Source organism: Lutjanus erythropterus, chromosome 17 (genome assembly GCF_056507025.1).
Source record: "Lutjanus erythropterus isolate fLutEry1 chromosome 17, fLutEry1.hap2, whole genome shotgun sequence".
Classification (NCBI taxonomy): Eukaryota; Metazoa; Chordata; class Actinopteri; order Lutjaniformes; family Lutjanidae; genus Lutjanus; species Lutjanus erythropterus.
This window is the reverse complement of record NC_139333.1, coordinates 4,008,415-4,034,211: the sequence shown is the minus strand read 5'-3', so window position 1 is coordinate 4,034,211 and position 25,797 is coordinate 4,008,415. Positions and strand designations below refer to the sequence as shown.

Here is a 25,797-nt window from a genome sequence, read left to right as displayed (position 1 = left end):
GTCAGCGAGCGTTCAACAGCAGCCGACTGTCACTCATCGAGAACAGTTTGTCAACGATGAACTAGTCTGATGAAGTCAAACAAACGGGGCTTTTGTCCACGTACGTGGCTTTGAATTGCATCCATGACACAGTGTATGGCCTTTGTCTGGATCTGCTTGTAGACCACATGATACAGAAGGTTGTAGCAACTTTATACTAAGTCTGCCTTAAGACCATCTTGTCTTTTGGCTTGTATTATTGGTGTGTGGGTGTATGTAGCTTTTACAATATCTTTCACTTTGGCAGACTGGTGTGTTTGTAACATCCTTCAGCGTTTTATAAGCAACCACAAGTTTAGTGGTAAGTTAAAAGGTGAGTAAAAAACTATTCCCAGTAAGAGATCTATGTAAGGCAAACAACCAAAGATATACTGTGTATATATTTTAAAATGTTGTTCAAAGAAGCATGAATTATATAATTTTGTTCAAGAAAAGGTTAAAAATTTAGGGAAATATACTTTACTGCATTTTCTTTCTGAGAGTTAGCTGAGAGGTTTGATATCAACCTCATGTCCGTACATTAACTAAGGAGCTTCAGTTGAGATGTGCTGGTTTATGTTAGCATGTGAGCATGTAAAGTATGTATAAAGAAATGATACTTTCCAGGTATGTAAGGGTCTGCAAGGCTCCACGAGGGTCCATGTGATGTAAATTTTGTGATCAGGGTGTACGCATAGGTTCTATGCAGACATCCCCACACCTCCACTGTGTTGCGACCGTGCAGACTTTACCGCAAGGCCGCTACGGTACAGCAAGCTATGGAATGCCATCTGCACGTGTGGAAGGCGTCCTCAATGCAGACTCCAGAAAGAAGTATGAACAGAGCTACTCCGCACCCTTTGTGTAAGCAGCTGTATGTAATACCACAAACTTGTTTTAGCCATGCTAGCATGATGGCTCTAGGGATGGCCATGCTGGTCTGTCCGTCTGTCTGCTACTTAGATTTTTTGTGAAATGTCTAGACAACATTTTCATGATAATTTGTCCAATGTTTTGGTTTATGACCAAAACACTTGCAGGTCTCAGCTGTATGTTGTGTAGTAGTTAGCAAATGTTAGCATGCTAACATGATAAACTGTGATAATGAACTTGGTAAACGTTATACTTGCTGCACACTGACATGTTAGCATTGTCTTTGTTAGTATGCTAACAGCCTCATGGCTTGAACATATTTTCTGTGTCTGCAGACAGGTGCAGACCTTTACTGGTCGCACCAATGGGCACACTGGGCCAGCTGAGGGTGTTTGGTATTTGGTGTTACATGCATACACCTTTACTGGCCCACATGCACCATACTGTTGTTTGCCTACTGCAGTAAAATAAGAGAAAATGGCAGCCTCATGATGCAAGAAGAGCTCCTGAGTTTGAGCTAGGCTAGCATAAAGACTTCAGTTCCATAGTTGACACAGATACATCAGAGAAGTATCCATCTTCTCATCTAACTCTCACAAAGAAAGTAAATAGCATAACGCTAGTTCCTCATATAACTTAATCAATTCTAAAAAAAAAAATAAATACTAATTGCTAAAATTTCTACTACAAATGTTCAGTTGCTCTTAATGATAAATGTCAGACTAAAGAGTTGGGTAAAGTATTCTTGGCTGTGTGAGTCTGAAGCCTGGTTTATCCTCCTCTCACTCCATTGATCTACTTTTGGCTTTAAGTCTTGAATGAATGGCAGCGTCGTATTTTGGGAGCAGCAGTGAGTTAATAGGGCTTCCTCCCACCCGGCAGCTCTCGGTGCGTCTCTGACAGTCTGTTCACCCAGAGTGGTGGGAGGACGACTCGGGAGAAGAGACTCAGAAGTAGCTGCAGCAGCCTGACTTCTCTTTCTGTGCTTCGATGTATTCGTGGATCTGGAACTTGGGTTCGTTGGGGTGCTGGACGGCCCGGTGCTTCAGTTCCCTGGAGAACACAACCGGACATCCCACGGTTTAGAAAACAGTCCAGATTGACTTTTTACATTAAAGCAATTACAAGGAACTTTCATATTGTGTAGATTTTGGAGGCTGTAGTGTGGAAATAGCCTTCTTCATCATTATATATCAGTATTTAATTGAGTCTGTTTCATAACCAGTTAAAAACTCCTCGTAGTATGTTTAAATTCATCTACAACATTAGTGTTGTCACTATTAGCTGAATGTCAAATGAATGAAACTGCATTATGGGGTGCCGGCCAATTTTACTCAACCATCTGTGAAGCCTGCTGTGTAAGCTGCATCACCAGGCCTGCTGAGCTGCTGACCATCTATTTCATTTAACACTATTTTCAAGGATTTTATACTGTGCCAATAAAAAAAATGATGTGAGAAGCACTGAACACTCATTTCTTGCCATGGAAGCAGCAAGTAGAATAGTTCAGTCTAAACAATTCAGCAGTTTAAAAGGAAGTGAGAGTGACTGAAAGGAAAACTGTGAGCGAATAACTGAATGAATCAAATTAATGAGATCCTACTGTATTAGATTGGTGTCATGTTATTTACTAATATATGTGATATACGTACTTGTATAAATGTGATTGGAATTCATTAATCATTATTTTGGTATACTGTAAATCAGTGACTCCCAAAGTGTGGGTCGAGGCCCTCTGATGGGTCGTGCAGGCCCTGCAGGTGGGTCTTGGGATGTCATGAAAAAATCATACATAAAATGTTTTAAGGTTTCTATTTTCTAAGTTTCAAATGACCATAAAATTTGTTTGAGTACATTTAAAAAACAAACCAGAGCTAACAAAGCCATGTTAAAATAACATGTTATTTTTAATTCATCTGATCTAGTTTAACAGGTGTTACACTGTATTTGGTGACATGGCACAATGGAATTAAGTGATTAATTGCAACTTTTCAAGATTAATTTGTCAATTTTCCAAAATGCTAGAGCACCTGCCCCTCTGCCCCTTGATGCCCAAAGTGCCCTTTTGTCAAAGTGTTTTTTTTTTTGTAAGTGTGTGTGTGTGTGTGTGTGTGTGTGTGAAAGTCCCAAAATAATAAATAAAACAAAATGATAATAATTCAGATCTACCCTCGGTCAGTTATATGATCCACGTAGACGTGCCCTCACTGCCCTGACGTTACCTGTAGCTGAGCGCTGCTAAGCTGCTAGAGACGGTCACTGCTAGTCTAGAAACCGCAGACCTGATGGAGTATTTAAACAACTGATGGTCCGGTGAGGAGGTTTTGCAGCGGTATTCGTTTCTGCACGGTGTATTCTTGCAAGATGACTGACGAAGTGAAGTGAGCATCCTGTGTGTGTGTGTGTGTGTGTCTGACTCTACACACACCTCTCATAAGTTATAGCCGCTGGTTAACCACACACAGCGTGCTGACGGTAAAAAGTATGTCAGGCTTCTTTTTGTTTCTATATGTTTCTTTTGTCATGAGCAAAGTGTATTAGAGAGATGTATCATTTTACTGTCAGGTGAGTTGAAGTGTTTTTCCTTTGTTTCTAGAGGCAAGGAGGCTTTGGCTGTTATTTCACTAAAACTATGTACATGCATATTCACATCATTTTGGACTATTACAGTATAAACAACCATAACAATAATAATTAGAAGAATTTGAATTGTGATTTTCTCAACCTCTCATTTAAACATATCAGTACTTGTTCATAACATTTGTATATATACAGACAAATTAAATATAATATGCATAAATATAAAATATATAACTTTTATAACCTTGCTGTCTTGCGCAAAGTGGATAGTCAAACTGAATAAAAGCACAAATACATTTAAATACATGATTTCTATATCATTTAATTATTTTTTACTTTATTATTAGCACTACGTATAATAAAGGGCAGATTATGAATCAACACCATGGAGCAAATTCGTGGCTATACAGTATATGTCTTGAAATACTGTAAGGTATGTTTCTGTATGGTGTTTCAAATTTGTGCTCCATGTGCCCCCTTTTAACTTTGAGCACCTGCCCCTCCAAAGGTCTCTGCACGGCCCTGTATATAATAATATACAACAGAAACAGAAGAATTAAAACAAAATTCTAATGTTTTCCTGAACAATGGTGTTTTTGCAAATTTGCAAAGGGAGCTATACATTCTTCATTCAGGTTTTGAATTGGGCCAGTGCATTCTTAAGTTTGGGAAAGGCTGCTGTATATTGTACATTAAAGGGTTTTTAAGAGTTTTTATTATTATTATTTTTTTTTTATTGTTTTTCTAAACAGCATGGGGGATGAAAGGGGTAAAATCTCACTAAAATAAATAAAATAGCATTTAAAATGTTGAATTAATTTCTTCATTTCATATTTTTATGAAGCAGCTGAAAATGTTTTATTCAGACAGGCTTTGGTTAACATGTTTAAATAGTTGCTCCACTTTAATTATTACTTTAATTGGCTTTTTCATTGTTTGTGTTCTGTTTTTTTGAATGGCTTTTCTGTTATTTGGTCAATTTTAAGTAAAGTTTAATTTTATTCTTTTGTGGATAAATGAGGTGCATCTAGCATCTAAGAAAAACATCTATTTTGATATTTAACTAACTTTAACTTGAATTAAATGGCTTGCTAAATGTATTGCAACTGCACTGAAACTTAATTTAGCGTAATTATTGGTGGTTTCTGCATGAAGCAATGAGTTATGAAACTAATCAACAATGGTATTATTGCACCATCAGTAAAAATGTGTCACAAGTCTGTCTGTCTGTCTGGGAAGTGTCCTCACATTGATATGTTTTATTACATTGTAACACTGTAATTGTTTTAATGGATCTGAGAAATTATGTATTAGCAACTGGTTATCTTTATATTACTTCTTATTTATATTTTTTCTATTTAAACATTTAAAATGAATAACAGTTCATATAACAGATTCATACTTGGCCACGGCAGTGAAGGCCAGCTCGACATTCACTCCTGTCTTGGCACTCGTCTCCATGAAAGGAACTGAATACTCCTGAAGACATGAAAGAAGACGAGCAAATAACAGTGAGAAGTGAGTCAACCACATCAATTCTTTTTGTACGGCAGTGAATGAAATACTCACTCTGGCCAGCCTCTCTCCCTCATCTCTCCTGATGGCTCTGTCACTGCTCATGTCAGCCTGCAGACACGAGCAGTACAGTAAGGTTAGTACTGCAGACAAATGCAGTCCTACAGTAACTTTTTACTTCACCCTGAACAAGGTATTTTTGAGGCTTGGGAAAATGTAGCTCCTGCTTACTTTGTGGCGTCATACAGATTTGAATCGTCATAAAAAGTATTTTTCAAAATTCTTTCAGGATGATTAGTGTACAAATACAGTGCATCTTTAAAAATAGACTTCAATATACCGTGTTGAGTTTTCTTGTAAACCAAAACATTCTCACTCAGTTTGGTCAGTGGCCCTACACTTCAAACTATGACGCTGTAGGCACCATTCTTCTACACATGTGCTAATGAATATGTAACGTCCAGAGAGGAAACAAAACTATACTTGGGTAGGTTTAGGAAAAGATCAGGCTTTGGGTTGAAGTAAGTACAATACTTCTGAAAATGAACTAACATAATGTAACATAATGTAACGTCACGTCACGTCACATCACGTCACGTCACGTCACGTCACGTCACGTCACGTCACGTAACGTAACGTAACGGACAAGAAGTTTGTTTGACACATCCATCCATCCCACCTTCTCGATGTAATGTAACATAAGAAAATGTTATGTAATGCAACGTAACATGACGCACTGTCACATAATGTAGCGCAACATAACCTAGCATAGTGTAACGTAATGTAACAGACACAAACCCCGGTGTCCTGGGTGAAAGTCCTGTTTGTCCTACCCATCCATCCACACCACCTCCTCCACATGTGGACTTTCTCGCTCTTTATACAACATCACATGACTTTGACGGTACATTAAAACAGAATGCTAGAGGGATGCCCATAGAAATTATGCTAGAGGGGTACCAACAGTGTTATAGTTTGAAGCATGGGGCACTGACCAAGCTGCCGTATTTGATGAATTGGGGTTGTAAACAGCATTATTTCATCATAATTCTTCATAATATGTTAACTTCTTTTGTAGACACAGGACACACTGGGTAATTTGATATGGCAGTCCATATAGATAATTATAAGAAAATTCTCTTGTATTGTGTAAACCTACAAACGTTGTATATCTACCATCATAAGATGGCAGTTTTCAGTGAGGTTTTAAAGATCATATCCCTTTCTATTTTCTTAACACTTTTTCTTTCACTTTGCTTTGCTTCTCAAACTATTCCATCTCACCTTGTTGCCCAGCAACATGATGACTACATCGCTCTGTGCGTACTCATGGACCTCTGTTAACCATGCCTGAAACAAGAAAGACAGACACACATCAATACACAAATAGTCAAACAAAACAGAGAGAACATGTGTTTGCATTAGTCTGAAACTCAGAAGGCAAATTAACACACACACACACACACACACGCACACACACACACACACACACACACACACACACAGTCATGTATGGGTTTCCATCACTTCAGATGACATAAACTTACATTAACTTCTAAGAGACTAACTCAGTAGTCACCCTAAAATTTATGAGTCCCCACAGTGTCTGTTGGACCCCACAAAACATAGTGGGCTCTTATGTGCAGTACCAACACTATTGATAGTGGATCCAGAGGTCATTTTATGCTCTCAGATCCATTCATTTCCATGCTTTTCAGGCAGTGGACATCCCTCAGACTTACCCTAATGTTGTCAAAGGAAGATTTGTTGGTGATGTCATACAAGAGGAGCAAAGCTTTGGAAATAGAACCAACAAAAAAGATAAATGAGCAGTTCTATTGATGCACATCTCGACAACAGTAACTTTTGGAGATCAAGGTAAAGCTGAGTCATATGTAGATCATGGTGTACATTTGTCTCACCATGTGCGTCTCTGTAATATGCATGTGTCACACTTCTGAACCTCTCCTGTCCCGCCGTGTCCCAAATCTGAAACAGAAGAGGAAAGAGAAGCTATGCATGGTGACTTGGCCTGGTTCCACTTGGCTAACTCTAATTTTCAGTTACAACACTGGTGCCCAAGAGGAAACCGGCCCGTGCTCTAAAAATAGGTTGTGCTATTGTGAAAGCACATCAAGTTTTCACCGGAACTGATTTACTTACTGACCTGTAGTTTAACCTTTACATTGTCAACAGTCACCACTTTATTCTGGAGGAAGAAGAAAGACAATTGATGATGATGAAGGAGATTTTGCTTTATTTGTCCATGTGTTGAGACTTCTGGTTCCACTCCAATACATGTAATTTTCAACAGCAGCACCTCATTGAAAAATCAGTGTCCCTGTTACTAATACACATACATCAACACTTTTGATTGGAACTACTGTTACTGTTAGTGAACCATTTAAGTCTGTTTAAGGCCCAGTCACACCAGCAATTACAAATTGTGGCAACATCAATTAATTTTAATGGAATCGCTACACAGTTTTACAGTTTTCATCTTTTATGTTGTACTTGTCTTGCTACATCTGTCATGCTCATACATGATATTCACTGATGAAAGGCAATGAGCAATGATGGGGTTTAGGGGCAAATTTTTGGATCTGCAAAGACCTCTAGATTCTAGCTATAGCTATTTAGCAAGGACAAATGAAGGATCTCTGCTTTCTGGTGTGAACAGGCCTTAAAGCAAGTGGAGGAAATAGCACCAACACCACACGATGAGGGAAGGCTCTTACTCATTATTAGCCACTGATCTAAGACATCTGAGAGAAACCAAGAGAGCAATGAGGCTTGTGGTGGACAACGAGACCTTTGTTGTTTTGGCCTGTGAAACAAACTGGAACTTTGCCATCAACCGTTTCACATCTAAAATAAAACCTAAAACTGCCTGCAGCAAGAGATGAGTGGGGTGGCCGAAGCCAGAAGGGACCAACCAGCCAGAACGACTACTATCACCAGCAAACTTGTATGAGGACGTACTGTGTGGTGGTTCCACTGTCCAGTCCTGTTCCCCCAGGCCAGAGAAATAGAATGCACTCAAGTAGCAAACAAGTGGCAGGCTCCCTTCTCTCTCATTAGCCACTATTCTGCTGGACAACGAAGTAGTTTATTTCTAGAGCATGCATTGTTCTCTGGTACAGTAACACCAGTAGCTCATTAGATTTATGTAATAGAGAAATGGTTGGCTGTTGACCATTGTGGTCAGCTTGTTCTATATTTAGTTTTAAAGGCTTACACTGTAGCTGAGTCAAAGTCTTGTTGCCCAAAAGAATCAAAAGTGTGTGTTGTGTGAATTATCCAGGCTAACAGGGAACACTGTCTGGAGAGACCTGTTGCTGTTGAAGATTTCGTAATTCTTCAGTGTTCAAGAGGTGGAGGCAGAAATCTCACACAGATACCTCAAAACTGGGACAATTAAATCAATAAAAACATCACTATATTTCTAGAGGTAATTAAGAAAATATGTCTATAGACTGCCCAAAAGACTATGTCCTGAATGTAAAAGATACACACACACAAATTGTGCATGCACACATACCGTGAATCCAATGCCCACTGTAGCAGAGAAGGAGCCGGGGATGAACTTGCCCTGATCGAATTGCACCAGCAGAGACGTCTTTCCCACTCCGCTGTCCCCAACGAGGATTGTCTGCAGGAAAGCACTCGACTTTAATAAAAAACTATATTGGTATCAGAAAGGGCCCCCACAATCATTTTATCATTTTGAGTTGTGAGTCAGCATCTGCGTCACAGTGGACGTTTCTGCTTCCAGGCAGCACAAATATTATTATCTTTTTACAAGAGCTTGGCAGTGCAGCGCTGTTACAGTCTGACTCATGGAGATAACCTTCAAGACAATGGAATGATTTAAAGGCATCATTCAGAAGCATCCAAGTTAGTCATCAGGGCCATCAGTCAGTCTTCTGTAGGTCCGTCTTTCATCAGTAAACCCATTTAGAAAAATCACACTGGGGTACCCACCGTCTCCGTGCACACACTGCCCTCCGACTGTTCCAAGCTGTTCACTGTCATCTCAAGGGAGTACTTTCAAGTTTTGATGCTGAAATTTGCCTCAGTGTTGTGTGAAATGGTCTCGGCCAAACCACTCAATTCTGACCCTGCCGTGAACGTCCGCTGACATTCAGACGTGGTCTTGATGTGTGGATTTACAGTAAGTCATACACCGTCAACCCCGTTGCCATATTGGACAATTCTGCAAAACTCCAACATCTGTTCAATGCCAAGCTTTTTTATGGCCTTTACCAAATTAATTAAATTCACATTTTCTAAAGCATCTACACTATGTTAAGTGTTACTAAGTTTAGAGGAAGATTATGATTAAAGCAAATAATACAGACCTTATACCAAACAACTTTGGACATGATCTCTCTGTGTCAGACAAATTTCTAATGTCGGAGTAAAATCATGTGAGTTTTGCTGGAGTCACAGCACATTCCCATCATTGCAATTGTTTGGTGTAAGTGGTCCTAAGCCTCAGTCCAAGCTGTCTCTCTTCCCCCATCTTGACATTCTGATAAAATCAAACATGTTCAGTAATAATGAAACTTCAAAAACTTTCTTTGTATATGAACTAAGCTTCTCGCTCACAGTTTGCAGATCTCTGGCACTCCTGTATGAAGTCATAGGAGTGCCATATGAAAGAATCAATAAATCTGTAGAAGAAAGAGAATAAACATGGAAATAATTAGTTTGATATACTCAAATAATTAGTTTGATCTTGAAAAAAGGGGGATAGTTCATTTGATCTTCTTTTGGGGGAAATACGTAAAACAGGTGTCAGGGAACCCCAGACCTGCGACATCTTGTGAGAGACATTTTAACCGAAACCATGAAAAATCTTGCGAGAGTCTTGCAAGTTTGTGGTTCTCTTCTAGACACAACCAGCGATGGACACGATGTGCCACCGCAGCAAAGGCGGCGCCACCAGGTGGTGGAACACACAAAGCCGTTGCTGGAGTCATCTATATGAAGCTATATACGTGCCAAATTTGACGTTTCATCACCTTCTAACATAGTTATAGGTGTGTTACTTACATACTTTTGCACTTTTATAAAGTGAAAAACAACGTTTGGTCTATATCTACTAGACTAGTAGATAGATTATGTCCGTTCTTGCATGCGGGTCCAATGGAAAAGGAGGGTTTGACCAACCACTGCTGTGCTAATCAGGGGGCGACTTTGGATTTGTTCCCAATGTGTCTTTCAGCACATTTGCTATATTTGGTGCTTTTACCACTAACGAATGATTGTCATAATGTACTGAGCTATGCCACCCCACTGTTTAAAGCCACATACATTTTGACTCAGCTCTGAATGTCCAGATAGTCAGAAGAGTTTCTGACATCTAACGGTGAACTTGTCCAACAACTCCCACTAATACTGAATAACAGTCTTAAAAAGACATCTGAATTTTAGCTGTTCTGTTTAAAGGTTGTTTTAGCAAGATGTCACCAGATGTCATGTGAATTGTGAAAATGTGATCAATATTTATTAGCGTTCAAAAGTGATCTTATAAAGACCTTTAGATGTTGCCACTGTTTCAGATGCCCATAGACGAGTGTAGAACAGTGACTCTGGCACAGATTTCCAAAGATGTCAAAATTTAGACCCCGTTCTGTCATGATTATTGCTGCTCACCAGCGGTTCTGTAAAGATGTCTCAGTCTCAGCAAGAAAGTCAAAAGTGCAGTCAGGGTAACGTAATCAACGGTTAAACCAGGCAGTGGTTTAAATGCTCTATATGTGATAAAGGCTGAGAGAGCTGGAAAAGGGGGAGGAAGGGGAGAGGATTACAGTTGAGAAGCTGGAGCAGCTTTTCTCAACAGTTAGGCGTACATGTTTTATAGCCTCCCTTTGATCTCAGTATTTAGGGAGGTTTTAGAAACTCTCAGAAATGTCTCACATCTCAGTTGTAGATAAAATATGGATTCTGCATCAACAATCCTTTTTTTATTCTCCGTGGACAGAAAATTCAGAGCAATTGAAAAAAGAATTATGTGTAGGAGATGTTTAGTCAGTGATTAAAAGGTCAAGCACTGTGGTGTAAATCTACTCTTGAATTCATAATCTATGTACATGGATTATAAATCGTTCTCAGCTGAGCCAAAAAGCTGGGGGCAGCACAGGAATCATGACTGTAATAAATAAGGCTGCAAGCAATGATTATTTTCATAGTTGATTAATCGGTCTCAATTAATCGATTGATCATAAAATGTCAGAAAATAGTGAAAAATGTCAGTGTTTCCAAAAGCCCAAAATGACATCTTTAAATGTCTGTTTTTGCTCACAACCCAAAGATATTAAGTTTACTATCATATAGGGGTAAAGAAACCACAAAATATTCACATTTAAGAAGTTGAAATCAGAGCATTCTTTCTTTTTCCCCTTAAAAAATGAATAATTAATTGATTTATCATTGTAGCTGTAGTAGTAAACAGGTAGCTGATGGTGATGCAACATGGATATAATACAAACAGCACTTGCTCAAAAACATGGCATTCCTTTGAGGCTAACTTGAACTTTGTATTTTTGTATTTTTATCGCCCTGATGTGAAAAAAAAAGCTTTGTTGGGTAGAAATTTCAACATTATTTTGTCTTTAAATCAGAAAAGAACAACATCACAGTACGGATGTGACTTCAACATTCTAATTTAAAGAAACATTCACAGCAAAAACCAACTGCTAACATTAGAAACATTCAGTACACAGACCAGCCACTAACATTATCTATCTATCTATCTATCTATCTATCTATCTATCTATCTATCTATCTATCTATCTATCTATCTATCTATCTATCTATCTATCTAATTTTTTTATGAGTCCCTTCAAAATGGAAAAAAGCCATCATAGACACAGTCAACATGTAGAGCATAATAAAACCTAACAGCAACTATTACTCTGTCATCTGTTCCTCCTGTGACTTCATGGCATCTGTTTCCTGTTTACTGGACATGTGACATAATGCCTGCATGTGTGTATGTGAGGACAGAGGCAGTGGAGTGAAACAATCTTAGCTGTAGAATTACTCATGCACATGCACACGTGATGAAGGTGAAGATGATGATGAGGAGGATGTATCTGTGTTTGTGGTGGGAGAGGGGCTGTGACGCTGTTTCTATGGTAACCGCAGTTTGCTGGGAAGCAAGGCTGTCTCAGAAAGCCTCACTGGAGACTGGAGGCAATTAGGTGAAGGAACCGCAGATGTTGGGAAAGTAAACATGGATGCTGTGGATGATGTATACAGTTTACACTACTGTGCATCCATGATGTGGGGAGAGAGAATTTGATTTTATTCATCTCCAGGCCTCATAAGTTGATGATTGCTAAGTGCCACTGAACTTCCTGTCTTCCTGATAAAGCTCAGTACTTTTTTTTCACCAAGAAGCTTCTGTAAGAGCTTCCATGGAGGCCCTCATGGTAATAAACATGAAATATAGAAGTCCCTTTTCTGTGTGAGGAGCTGAAGTCATAGTTGTGTTGATCTCCTCTGTCTGAGTGATGAGAAACGTCACTTTTATATTCTTGGAGAGTATGAAGTTGGTGACACTCACAGGCTAAAATGTAATTCAGCTCGACAGTTTTCATATTGCCTCTAATTTAGCTCGATATGCTGCGCAGCTGGGATTTGAAACCACAGAGCAGCAGATTACTGTAGCTGCCAATATAAACGTCAGTTTGATGGCTGATAGGAATTTACATTAGTGTGTGTTGAAAGTATGAACTCTTACAGAGTGGCCAATATGAATATGTTTATCTATCATGAGTCATTTTATATTATGATAGCAATGTATATTGTGATATAGTCAATTTCTACACTCTTAGAAATGAGGATTCCAAAATTGTTTTTCCTGAAGGGAACAATTTACTAAAGGGTTTGTCACGGTTTCTTTGTAAGACTACAGGCTCTGTTATGAACCCTTTTCATCCAAAGAACCCTTTTTAGAAGAAAGACTTCTTCAAGGATTGTTGAAATCCATAAAGAACTCTTTCATCTAGGGTTCTCAATAGAACCTCAAGTGTGTTCTAGATAAAGCCCATGGAATATAAAAAGGTTTCTGGTAGAACCCCTTGAGTGAGTGCTAGTTAAAACCCTTGGAATAGAGTGGGTTCTTGTTGGCACCCTTAGAATGTGGAAAGGTTCTGGATAAAATCCCCAGAGAGGATTCTTCATAGAACCATTACACAATCTCATAGGGGGTTCTGACACAGTGACAGGATGAAGGTACGTTTGTAAGGAGGGCGAGGGGAGGGGAGGCATCTTTTGTTTTAGCCACAGAAAGAAATGGCTATTTTGTTTTTGCTAACATTGCTCCTTTTCTTTATTCGCTGTGTTTACTAACCACAACAGCTAATTCTGCATACTCTACCTTTAAACCACGGAGTCATATCAGCTCCATGTCTAACCTCTACCCTAGAGCACTCGCAGAAGCCCCTTTTGTTGTGTAACCGTGATCCCTCAGGGGAAAACAAGTGAGATGGAGTGAAAGAAAAGCCACTGTCCCCCAGAGGAACGACACAATGTAAAGGGTAGCACAAAAAATAAATAAATAAATAAATAAAAAATACTGCGTCAATGAGACAGAGAACTAATAGGTGAGAGAGACTGATATATTCATGCTGTTCACCTGAAAGAACTTTTCTGGGTTTTGAAAGAACAGCTTGTGTTGCTATATTCTGGCCCTCTGCAGAGCACCTGCCCCCCCCCCCCCCCCACAGTACAGACCTTACATATGCACGCACAGACATGCACACACACTGCTTCCAAGGCAATTAACAGCAGCTGGTCAAAGTGCATAATGGCTACATTAGGCTAACCCGGTTCATGTCTCACTGGACCATTAGCGTTTGGGAAAACTCAGTTCTCACTAAACTCACACTAATGACATAAAGTCACTTAGCAGCAAATAATAATTTGTTTAAATCACTGTAGTGGCATTACAACAGATTGTGTCTGTGTGATTGTGAAGGCCAGTGATCACATTTTCTGTTGGACCAATAGGATGTTATTAACAAATTATCATGTTAACCTTTGTCAAGAAATTAAAAAATTATATTTATAAAGAAAGAAAGGCATTGCAGGCTTTGGTTAAAATACTGATAACGGGAACAAGCTTTGACTGACGCAGCTGAACAGGAAGCTGTTCCTGCAACACAGCTTCATAATATAATGTGACATGTCTCTGAAGCCCGAAGGGAGTGTCTCTTTTCTCTTTGTTCCATCTGCACAGTGCAGTCAGAGGCCAAGCTCAGAGGGAGTCGGTTCACTGGGGTCTGGACTCTAAACCCACCAATTTGTTTCAGTCAGTACCTTCAAATTCCCAGTGCGTCAAATACTGACGCTTTGTCAGGGGCACAAGGTCAAGCGTTTGTATGAGACGTACTGGAGTGAGAGGGGTGAGAAAGTCAGACAAACAAAAGACTTTCACCCAAGATGCATGGGGTTTGTGTCCTGTGTGAAACCAAGTCAATGTTATTTGACGTTTTAAGTTACATAATGTTGTATGTGTAATATGTAGTTTTGGTGCCTACACGTAACCAAATAGCTTTGTTGCCTGAATATAACCAAATAGTCTTGGTTCCAAACGTAACCAAGCAGTTATGTTGCCTAAACCTAACCAAGTAGTTTTGGTGCCTAAATGTAACTAAATAGTTGTGGTACCTAAAACTAACCCAACCAAGTAGTATTGGTGCCTAAAGCTAAACAAACCAAGTAATTCTGGTGCTTAAACCTAACCTAACCCAGACATGTTGGTTCCTAAATGTAACCAAATAGTTTTGGTGCTTAAACCTAACCAAGCCAACCATGCCCAAACTTAACCAAGTATTTTTGGTGCCTAATCATAACCTCACCCACTCGTTTTGGTGCCTAAACGTAACCAAATACTCCTGGTGCCTAAATGTAACCAAACTGTGCCTGCTGCACACCAAAACTACATGTTAAAAAGGCTTTCCGGCAGCATCACATACAGATACTAAAGACACTACAGTAACTCAACAACCAATCCACAAACACTCAAATTACTGCAAATGAATGTGCAAATGATCTCAACAAAGATGGATTTACTAGCTTTTCTTCTTATTCCGCTGCATCTCACAGCCTTCATTCAGCTGATGGAGCTGCCTCAGGTGTGAGAGTCACATGATAACAGGTGGTTGTATGGGAGGAGGTTATACATCACTCTGAGATGGTTTTTGGCTTTGGACATGAATGGCCTCCGCTCAGCCACGTAAAAGAGTCTCACAAGAAGCCGTACGGGTGAAGAGCTGACCTTTCATTACAGATGGAATTATGTGTGTTTGGGCAGATTGGACACGCAACAAGCCTGGAAAAGGACCAACTGAGACAGCGTCCAAGAGAAGATCAGCACCATGGAGAGCGCAAAAACATGTCCAGCACGGAGGCAGGCGTGGGGTTCAGGGACATTTCATAAATGTCAAAAAAATAAATGTATGAATAAAAGAAAAAAAACAACAAAATTTTAAAGGAAGTACACAAATGAAAAGAAATCATTTTGTTGCTTTAAAGCTGAAAAGCAAAGTTTAAAACGTGTGGCACTAAAACAAACCACTCCTGGATTTAAAGGCTGATTTTAAACATACCTTGTGCACTAATTCCTCGTCATATGTCGGTGGTGGTGGAGTCTTTGCCTGGCTGTCGGTGGTCTCTCTGGACTCGTAGCCGCTGTCAGGCTGGATCTCCGGGTAAGCCGTGGTGTAGTGCGCCGAGATCGGCTCCATGGACTCCATCCGCTCCATCCCGTCCTCCTCCCTGCGCGCTTTGACACCGGAGGAGATGCTGAGGAGAATAACGCCCGACACGCCACGCGACTCGCTCTTTCTCTCCGTGCGTCCTCCCCACGCAGCCTTCTCTCTCCTGAGCTCCGCGCTCCTCCTCGGGCTCCTCCCGTGGACTGAATCACAGTCTGCGCGCTTCTGCCTACATCACTTCACATTTAAAAGGCGTGTCGTGATCGTTCTGCCACATCACGCAGAACGCAGCACAAAGGAGGTGGGGGAGGTGAGGATGGTGGGAGCGCGAGGAGGATGATGGAGACAATGTGAAGTTTGTGGAAGGGGAGGGTGTGTGGATGGATGGATGGGAGGAGGATGTGGTTGCATTCAAGCGCATCGAAGCTTTTGTTGTAAAGTCTTTTGGACAACATGTCTTCATGTGTCATGACTTCCAGGTCTTTGTCAAAACGACACTGACATTTAAACACAGATGATGCAAAGTTGTGTCAGCGCAGAGGCCACGCACTCCATCCGATTAGGCCCAAATTTTGCCCAAAAACAGACGATGAAATTTGCGCACACAGCTGCCAATTTGTTATCATGGCCTCTAGTGAAAAAATGCTTCACTGGGTGGATTTTTTTTGTCTTTAAATCAATCAATCAACTGCGCTCATCAAAGAATGAAACAGCTGGACAAACTAATAAACCTAGAAAATGATGGACAGGTTAATTTATTATAATTTAGAAGGGAATATTGCACTTTCTTATTCCACTATAAGACTTTAAGCTTTAGTTACTAGTTACTTTGCAGATAACACAACATATAACCAATCAATAGACATTATGTTATACATAGATTTAGATAAGATAAGCTAGTAGTACATAAAGTCATTAAAATTAGCTTCACCTTTACCAGCTGCAACATTAAAGCGATGACCGCATTAATGCATCAATAATTATAAGCCAGAAATATAACAGGCCAGTGGTTCCAATTTACACCACAATTATTGGCTCTCATTAACAAGAACTAGATTCAAATTTAATTTTATTTAACATAAAACACTTAGAGCTGCCCTAAAAACACTATATTAGGCCACCATATTTCATATTGAGGTAGTCCAAAAGTAACAGAAATTAATCAAGTTACATTACTTTAATATTGTGATACTTGTATAATTTTACTGACTACATCCTTAAACAGGTCATTTGTAAAAAAAAAAAAAAAAAACCTTCATCAGGTGGAAATTTTGCCATTTTTTGTCTTTAAATCAATCAATAAATTGCACACAACAAAGGAAGAAACAGCTGAACAAACTGCAATGATTGATCTGTGATTAACAGACTATTAAATGAATCTACATCTACTTTGATAGTCTCTGAATCATTCTGAGTCATTTTTTTAATTTAAAAAAAGTCTAAATTCTCTGATCTCAGCTTCTTAAATGTGAATATTTTCTGGTTTCTTTATTCCTCTCTGACAGTAAACTGAATATTTCTGAGTTGTGGACAAAACAAGACATTTGAGGACATCATCTTGGACTTTGATCAACATTTTTCACAATTTTCTGGCATTTCATGGACCAAACAACAAATTGATTAATTGAGAAAATAATCAGCTATTTAATTGATGATGAAAATAATCATTAGTTGCAGCCCTAAAAACACTATATTAGGCTGAACAGTTCCATCGGTGCATATCAGACAGATGTGACAAGATGAGAGAGACATGACATGACATAAGACGCAACAAGAGATAAATTGACCCAATAAAATAAAAAAAATACAACATCATGAGAGATGATGTAAAGATATAATATGACTAAAACAATGCAACAAATAGAAAAGCGAGATAAAAGACATAAGAAGACAAAAAAACAAAAAAAACAAAACAATGCAAAACAGGCAATGGGACAAAAAGATGTGAAAGACATAATAAAATGAAAAAGACATAAGATGATAGATGGCATAAGGCATAACACGATTAGAAAAACAACGTAAAGACATGACAAGACTAGGAGGACGTAACGCAACGAAAGACGTAGCTAGACAAAAAAGATGCAGTAACATAAAATGACACAAAATGCATAAGACAAAAAAACAACATGAAAGACATAACAAGATGAAAAACAACATAAAGACATGACAAAAGCAACATAACAACATGAAAAATGATGTAAAAGACATAACAAGACAAAAAAGATGTTAAAAACCCCATAAACATCGCAACAAGACAAAAAAATGATGGAAAAAGTTGCAGCAAGACAAAAAATTATGTAAAAGATGTAACAAGACAATAAATAATGCAAAAGACATAACAATACAAAAAAATGTAAAAGATGAAAAAGACATAAGACAGAAAAAATAACATGAAGACATAACAAGATGGAAAAATATGTAAAAGATGTAACAATACAAAAAAGACACAACAACACAAAATGACATAAAACATATCAGACAAAAAACAACATGAGAGACATAACAAGATGGAAAATGACATAAAAGACTTAATGATACAAAAATTATGAAACAAGGTGAAAAGGACGTAACGTGATGAAAAACAATGCAGCAAAATGAAAAATGATGCACAAGACATAACAAGACGAAGGGAGACTCGACTGTGGAGAAAAGGTGAGGTTCGCACAGAAAGAGTCTTTTTTATTTTACACAAGTATCTGTACTTCTATAACTTGAGCAAAGAACGTGTGTATTTTTGCAATCTCTGCATTTAGTTTAGGTGTTTCTTTCAATTCAGATTTCTGTTTTGTAGAAAATGCATCATTTGCATATTTAAACATAAAATTTAAGAAAACAAAAATAATTTTCTTAATGTAAAAACTGTGGAAGTTTCATGGTGAAATCTACTATATAAAATTAAACTCTATTCACCAGTAAAGCAAATCACAAACACATAAAAGTGAAACAGTAATATTTCATTGTATCTAGCAGTGATTTTAGTGACTTGACTTGCTGGCATCTCCATTAACATCCACTAGAGTTTGCACAAGAGTCAGTGGTTCCTGACTGTTTGAGGCGAGTTATTTCTCTGCGGACTGGGTGTTAATATTTAGCCTCTGGTTAATCCTGGGGGGTCAGATGTCTGTTCGGTGTTCAGGAGTCAGATGTCCTCCTCCAGCTCGAGTGCAGGGGAGTGATTTGTGAGAATGCTGTAGATAACGTGCGCGGCGCGGATAAACCGACTGAAGACAAACTCAAGGTTTATGACTTCACTAAAAGAGCTCATTAATATGGCTCCAGAGCTGCTCACTGTCATCGTGGCTTCAGGTGAGTCCACAATTTTATTGATCTTCACTATTTACCTGTTAACAAATGTAGTCCAGTGTCACAGTATTTAAAGTAAAGTGATTACTTTACTTATTTTGTTTGATCCATGAAATGTCAGAAAACGTTGATAAGTGTTGATCAAAGTCCAAGATGATGTCCTCAAATGTCTTTTTTGTCCACGACTCAAGAATACACAGTTTACTGTCAGAGAGGAGTAAAGAAACCAGAAAATATTCACATTTAAGAAGCTGAGATCAGAGAGTTTTGCTAATTTTCGGTTTTAAAAATCTCAGAATGATTAATCGATTTATTAATCCTGTCACAATCCTGTCAAACATGTCAATCAGTGTTTCCAAAAGTCCAAAATGTCCCTTTCAACTTAATAGTCACAGTCCATATCTGTCTCTCCTTGCTGGGAGTCAATTTGAATTTTGAGCTGGGAAATGATCAGAGGGCCACCCAGCACTTTCTCTTCTGCTCCTCACCAGCAGTAACAGTGTGCTGTGTTCTCTCCTCCTCAGTGTCCTGTGTAGCGTTTTGTTTAGTGATCATGATGCTGGTGATGGTCTTATACAGAAAAGATCCTCTCTGCTGCAGATTCGTCCCCTACAGGGCAGAGCACTATACAGTAAGATCAACCATCTAACCAACCATTTATGACACAAGATATCTGTGTTCAGATTGTAAGTAAAAAAGTAAAAAGTTGGAAGAAAAATAATTACTTAAGTAAAGCACAGACATGAAAAATTTACTGAAGAACATTAAAGTTACCACCCACCTCTGCAACTAATCCCTGATGATTTCTCTTCCCAGGATGAATCTCCTCATTATCACAGCAGACACTCTCTGATTGGCATCGCTCATAATGAGCACAGAGCTGCAATGACCCAGAGCGCCGCAGGACCACAGGTGAAAACTTCACACAGAGAGAAACACATTTTTGCAAATATCTGAAACGGATTTTGTGCAGCAGCCAAAAGTTTCTTATCAGATTTATTTTGTATGTGTGTGTGTAATCTAGCTTCCTGGAAGGCTGTTTATAATCGGGAAGCCGAATGACTACCACCTGAACGCGGCTCTGCCGAGGCTGCCTTCCTATGAGAGCGTTCGCAGGAAGGACCAGCAGAGACAGATCCACGCCATGATCTCACAGCGCTTCAGCCTCAGCGGCTGCCATGAGGTAAGCAGACAGAACGCCAGAGATTAGGCTCCAAACTGAAAATTAGTTTTTTAGTCCACAAACCTGAACAAACAGCATGTTGACTTTTGGAGACTTGGATTGTCCCAGATAAGCAGTATGGAGGCATTTTATATTTTTCCCAAGTTAATTTTTAATGTTTGAAAACTGGTACCATTCACTTACATTGTTTGGGAGATTGACTGTTTTCCTGTGAAAAAAACAGCAGTGTTTTGTGGACTAACAAAATAAACCTGGCCTTCAATTGGCATGAGGGCGAGTAGATAATGACTGAATTTTAATTTTTGTGTGAACTTTAATCACTTTAATTGGTCACTGATAACATTAATGATCAATTAATAAATAAAGCATTTTTCAAGAAAAAAACCCAGAAAAATTTGGATTATATCAAATAATAACAGATTGTATGTAAACTTGAGGAGTAATGGATTACATGTAACATGATTACAAAAACTGAATACCTAAAAATGATAGCTGTATTTCATTACAGTTACAGACAAAAAAGACATAATCAAATTACAGATACATTTAGTAAAAATGGGGATCAATGGAAGGATTACAATTTTAAAATAAAGAATGATATCCTAACATACACAGTGACACACAGCTGACAATTCATTATCATGACCTCTGGTGAAAAAATGCTTCACTGAGTGGAAATTTAATAATTTTTTGTCTTTAAATCAATCAACAACAAAGGAAGAAACAGCTGGACAAACTAATAAACCTACCAACCAACATAAAAGCTGCAATGATTAATTTATCATTAATCAACTATTAAATTAATCTGCATCTATTCTGATAATCGGTTTATCGTTTTGAGTACTTTTTTAAAAGAAAAAAGTCCAAATTCTCTGATTTCAGCTTCTTAAATGTGAATATTTTCTGGTTTCTTTACTCCTCTCTGACAGTAAACTGAATATTTTTGAGTTGTGGACAAAATAAGACACCTGAGGACGTCATCTTGAGCTTTGATCAACACTTTTCACCATTTCCTGAAATTTCAAGGACCAAACAACTGACCAATCAGTTTGGATAATTGATGATGAAAATAATCAGCCCTAAAACACTGTATTAGACTAAACAATTTCATTTTATTTTAGGTATCAGAAAGTAATCAAGTTACATTGTGATACTTGGATTGTGTTACTGACTACATTTTATAACAAGTTATAAGTAACTGTATCAGAGTAGATTTTTAAAGTAACCCTGTTCCTTTGTCACCTTCCCCTCCAGCCTCCACCAACGTATGAAGAAACCCTTCGCCAGTCTGTTGACATCTCACCTGTACATCTGCACACTCTGGATGTCCACCTGTCGATCCACGCCCACGATGACCCCTCATACCCCGGCGAGGACGCACACAGCCCCGATCAGCCATCCACAGCGCTCCAGGGGCGGTCGTCTTCCTCCTGCCGCCCCCCACAGAACTCCGGGTTTCTGTCTATCTGATGGTCCTAAAACGCTGCCAGGCCACAGCATGAGGAAGAGGGCCTCTGTTGAAAGAGCCAAGAGACTGACGTCATCAGGGACAAGGGAACATTTTCAGGAAGGGAATGCTTGTTCTTTGAGGCAGAGCTGCTGATAGATTGTGCCTGGAGGTATTGTCATGGTAATGACTCTGACTCAAGCTGTACACAGATATGAGAATGACATAACTCTGCATTGTTCAGGCAATTACTGGCAGGTTTTACATTGTGTTTTTTTAAGAACACTGTACAGGGAGGATTGGTTGAAACGTTTGATGAATATAATTCCTTCTATACTGATTAGAATATTTTTGCACTAAAACCTTTTATTTACTGTATTTAAAGTTAACAGATTTTATACCAATCAAATTCCAAATGTTCAGAGTTTAAGAGTCTAGAAACATCTGACATAACATTTAGACCATCACAAGATGTGAATGCTGTCCACTGAAACCTAGAGTGTCCTATTTTAGGATTAATAATTTACTATAATGATAGAATATAAGAAAAAATTGACAGACTGTTCTCTGGAAACTGGAACTCAGTCAACAAGTAGGTTTACTCTGTGAATCGAGATAAGGGTGGTCAATTGGATGGATTAGGATGGAGTAACATGCTGATTTAGCAAGTTTAGCAAGTCTGCCATCCTAGCTGTACTAGACAAACTTAAATGCTGACCCGATGATAGTGCTAGATAAAAACTCCACCTAAAATATTCCACTCAAAACCATGAATATTACTCTCATGGTGTGGCTAGGGGAAACAGCAGGGGATCACTAAAGTCAGTAGGATTCATCACCTGGGAGCCATGAATATCCATCCAAACTTTGGTGCCGATCTGTCAAGTACATCTTGCGATATTTGGCTGGATAGGTGAAAACTTTGACCTTCTGGTTGTGCTGGAAGATAGGTCAAGGAATCAACAAAGTCATTGGGATCCATCCTCTGTGTACCATGATTGCCTGTACAAAGTTTCATGCCAATTAATTCAATAATTGTTGAGATGTTTCAAAAATATGAATGGTCAAGGAAAAGTGGCGTTCAAGGAAAAGTCAGGGGATCACTGAAGTCAGTAGGATTCATCCTCTAGGGACAATGACTGTCTGAACAAACGACTTCCCATTTCATTCAATAGTTGCTTGTCGTGCAAGAAGATAAGTCAGGCAGTCAGCAAAATCATTAGGATTCATCCTCTGGGCACCGAGGAGATCTATACCACATTTCATGGTGTTGTCAAGACATTAAACTAAAAACCTCAAATAGCAGCCTGTGGGTGACACTAGAGAAAAAATCAAGGGGTCACTACACTCAGTAAAATTCATCCTCTGGGGACCATGACAGTCTTAACAAATGTTTTGCCAATTCATTCAGTAGTTGTTGAGATATTTCACTCAAGACCATGAACATCATGTTACAGCCAGAGGAAAAGTCAGGAGATCATGAAAATCAGTATGATTTGTCATCTGGGAGCCATGAATATCTGTTCAAACTTTTGCACGTCTGTATTGAAAACTTTAACCTATCGGTGGTACTTGCAGATATGTTGAGGAATCAAAAAAAATCATTAGGATTCATCCTCTGGGTACCATGATTGTACAAACTTTCATGCCAATTTATTCAATTGTTGAGATATTTCAAAAGCATAAATGTCACCTCATGGTGAAATCAGCAAGATGGATTTGGAAGCTATGAATATTTGCGCAAACTTTGAAGCTAGAAGCAACCATGTCACTTCTGTGAACATACAATGTCATTTCACTGTCGGTCCATTTGTTCCATATTTAAAGGCTATCGTTCCACACTGGTTTTTAAAAAATGGCCATGACCAATCATCTACAGTTACGTCACTCAAGGTTCCCCCTACTTTCCCTAAAAATGGCGTCCTAAAGGCTCTTACAGACTAACATTTCAAGTTTATTGCAAGCCACACTGTACAACATGGATCTAATAAACTTGGGTGTGACATGAAGTTTGAGGTATGTAGACCATACTATGATACCTACTGAATTGCAGGCTATGACGCGAGGCAATAAAACTTCGTCAGTATGCCTCACGTCACATCAGTGTGCATCATCAGTCTTCGCCACAGTAGAGATACAACAGAAAAACGCTGACCAGGAATCGGGTCTTTGCAATAGTGGCATTTACGTGTGTGGAAAAAGAGAAGAGGAAGAAATTGTTTTTAGCGTGAGCAAAGATTACCTCTCTCGCCAAGGTTGCACTGATCATTGCACCATTTTATGCTGCATTTCTATAGGTTAGTTAGTAGATGTAGGTCGTAATGGGAGTCGCATTGTGAAATGGTTATAAATTTCTCACACTGTCAGACTTCTGTCCCAGGTTATCTTGGGTTGCAAGACTGTGGCCAACTTTGAACCTCTCTCATAGTGTGATGTAGGACCACTGTTTATCCAAAAACAAAGCTTATCATTTTTTTTATGTGATGGCCCAAAATCGCACAGTGTATACCCAGCTTAAGGAGTACAATTGCTCCCAGTTGTTGAAGTACAAACACAAAATCAAGGAAGATGAGGGGGTCCTCCAACTGTTATGAAAAAGTCCCTCCGGTTTCAAAATATCTAATGTCTGTACAACCTTTCATTCCATCCATCCATCCAAAACTCAGTGTTACCACGTGATTGTTGCACTCATGTTGAAACATTAAATTTGAAAGCAAATGTTGTTTTCTTTTTTAGTTTCCACGCAAATTTCCACATAGGAAAAGTAAAAATATCATCAAACAAATCAGTCAAAAGTGGACACTTTGGTAAGACCAGTCACTGCTTAATCAGTAACTCCGTTCAGCCTGTGCTCATCACTAATGACTCTGAATTTGAGAGGTGAAGTGCGACAGCACTGGGTTACTCTTTAACACAGATCAAACACCAACCACAGGAAGCACAAACCCAACACAACCAGGAGGCGATTGTACAGTCTAAAATTGTACTTTTTGTTGTACATCTATTGATGACACCCCAGAGGAAAGGAAAAGTTCAAAATAAGATCTCATCTTTGTCCAGCCTGTGTCTCCTGAATATAAATGAGCTCAATTTAAGCCCAAAGAGACTTTGACCATTTTACCATACTTCTTAAATTCGGCTCCTGAGAAAAAGCCTTAGTGTGTCTCAGCCCGAGACTAATTTGAGACCAACTGAAGATCTTACAATGTTCTTTTTTTTTTTTTTTGGTCTCCCTGCAATGACCTTAAATTTGCCTCAGATAATCAGCTCGAGATAACAGTGAGATCTAAAAGAAAACTTTCATAAGACAAAGAAAAGACAACTGCAAGAAACAACATTTTCCTCTTGGTTGCACTGATACTTGCCTGAACTGAGAACCAAGAATGCAGACCTTAAACTGTAGTCAGTGGCTATTCAGTAACTTGATGACTCATTTGCTCTTTTTTAAGAGGACAAACATGTCCAGAGTGGCAGATATCAAAGACTCTATTTGCTTACATCTTTTTGTATAAATATCCCTTGGTTTATACTTGATCCAGTTGGGAAGTGTAGTGTGATTTACTCTACGCCATCTAAGAATGAGACTGCCATGTCTGCAAACTCCTCAAATCCATCATTCGTTCTGCTTCATGACAGCGTTTCAACTCCCACAGAGTGTACCAGGCGTTACCCACACTCCCTCAGCATACCACACGCCTCTGAAATACAACTGTTTCCATTAACTCCTCGTTCCTGTTAAAGTTCCTTTCAAAGAAACACTGACAAAACATCTTGTCGATAAGCTTGTGCCTTTCACAATATAATTTAGAAAGGGATGATTCATGTAAAGGTATGAGAAAACCTCAAGCCTGATTAAGAGAGTCTCGCAATTTCCCTCCTGAGTGAAACAGAAACCTTATTTTTCTTAAATTACTTTTTTCTGTAATTCAGTGAATGAAAAAATGGATTTGCACTGTTAATGTTCACTTTGGAAACTAATACCAGAACATACTAAAAATCAACCTGAGAAGCTCATACTGTATTGTAGTAGTGTGGTACGCCATCTTGTGGTCAGTTTGGGTACTGCACTTTCCCACCAAAAGGGCTGAAAGATGCAAAATTTTTTGAAGTTGCTCAGAGTTCTCTTAATGCAAATCAAAATACTA

General features: G+C 38.8%; 2 protein-coding genes across 2 annotated transcripts; one reads left to right on the top strand and one right to left on the bottom strand.

Moving 5' to 3' along the window:
• Positions 1–1,644: 1,644 nt before the first annotated feature.
• On the bottom strand, positions 1,645–16,769 carry LOC146311550 (ras-related protein Rab-37-like). Its single transcript, XM_084740834.1, has 9 exons — positions 15,612–16,769; positions 8,528–8,638; positions 7,154–7,195; positions 6,909–6,975; positions 6,729–6,781; positions 6,271–6,336; positions 5,041–5,097; positions 4,874–4,950; positions 1,645–1,944 (listed from the first exon to the last, which is right to left on the bottom strand). The coding sequence occupies exons 1-9, from the start codon at positions 15,765–15,767 to the stop codon at positions 1,839–1,841; spliced, it is 735 nt and encodes a 244-aa protein (XP_084596960.1). The 5' UTR covers positions 15,768–16,769; the 3' UTR covers positions 1,645–1,838.
• Positions 16,770–18,615: 1,846 nt separating this feature from the next.
• On the top strand, positions 18,616–22,282 carry LOC146311549 (uncharacterized). Its single transcript, XM_084741150.1, has 5 exons — positions 18,616–19,025; positions 19,547–19,653; positions 19,839–19,934; positions 20,047–20,205; positions 21,460–22,282. Exons 1-5 carry the CDS (start codon positions 18,962–18,964, stop codon positions 21,673–21,675), a joined length of 642 nt encoding a protein of 213 aa, XP_084597276.1. The 5' UTR covers positions 18,616–18,961; the 3' UTR covers positions 21,676–22,282.
• The last annotated feature ends 3,515 nt before the right edge of the window (positions 22,283–25,797 follow it).

Excerpts from the sequence above, each read along its gene's own strand:
- LOC146311550 (XM_084740834.1), bottom strand. The coding sequence starts at position 15,767 with ATGGAGCGGATGGAGTCCATGGAGCCGATCTCGGCGCACTACACCACG. Across the intron at positions 8,639-15,611 it reads ACGAGGAATTAGTGCACAAG|ACAATCCTCGTTGGGGACAG; the intron begins GTATGTTTAAAA and ends GCTTTCCTGCAG. Across the intron at positions 4,951-5,040 it reads AGGGAGAGAGGCTGGCCAGA|GAGTATTCAGTTCCTTTCAT; the intron begins GTGAGTATTTCA and ends TCATGTCTTCAG.
- LOC146311549 (XM_084741150.1), top strand. The coding sequence starts at position 18,962 with ATGACTTCACTAAAAGAGCTCATTAATATGGCTCCAGAGCTGCTCACT. Across the intron at positions 19,935-20,046 it reads AGAGCGCCGCAGGACCACAG|CTTCCTGGAAGGCTGTTTAT; the intron begins GTGAAAACTTCA and ends TGTGTAATCTAG. Across the intron at positions 20,206-21,459 it reads GCCTCAGCGGCTGCCATGAG|CCTCCACCAACGTATGAAGA; the intron begins GTAAGCAGACAG and ends CTTCCCCTCCAG.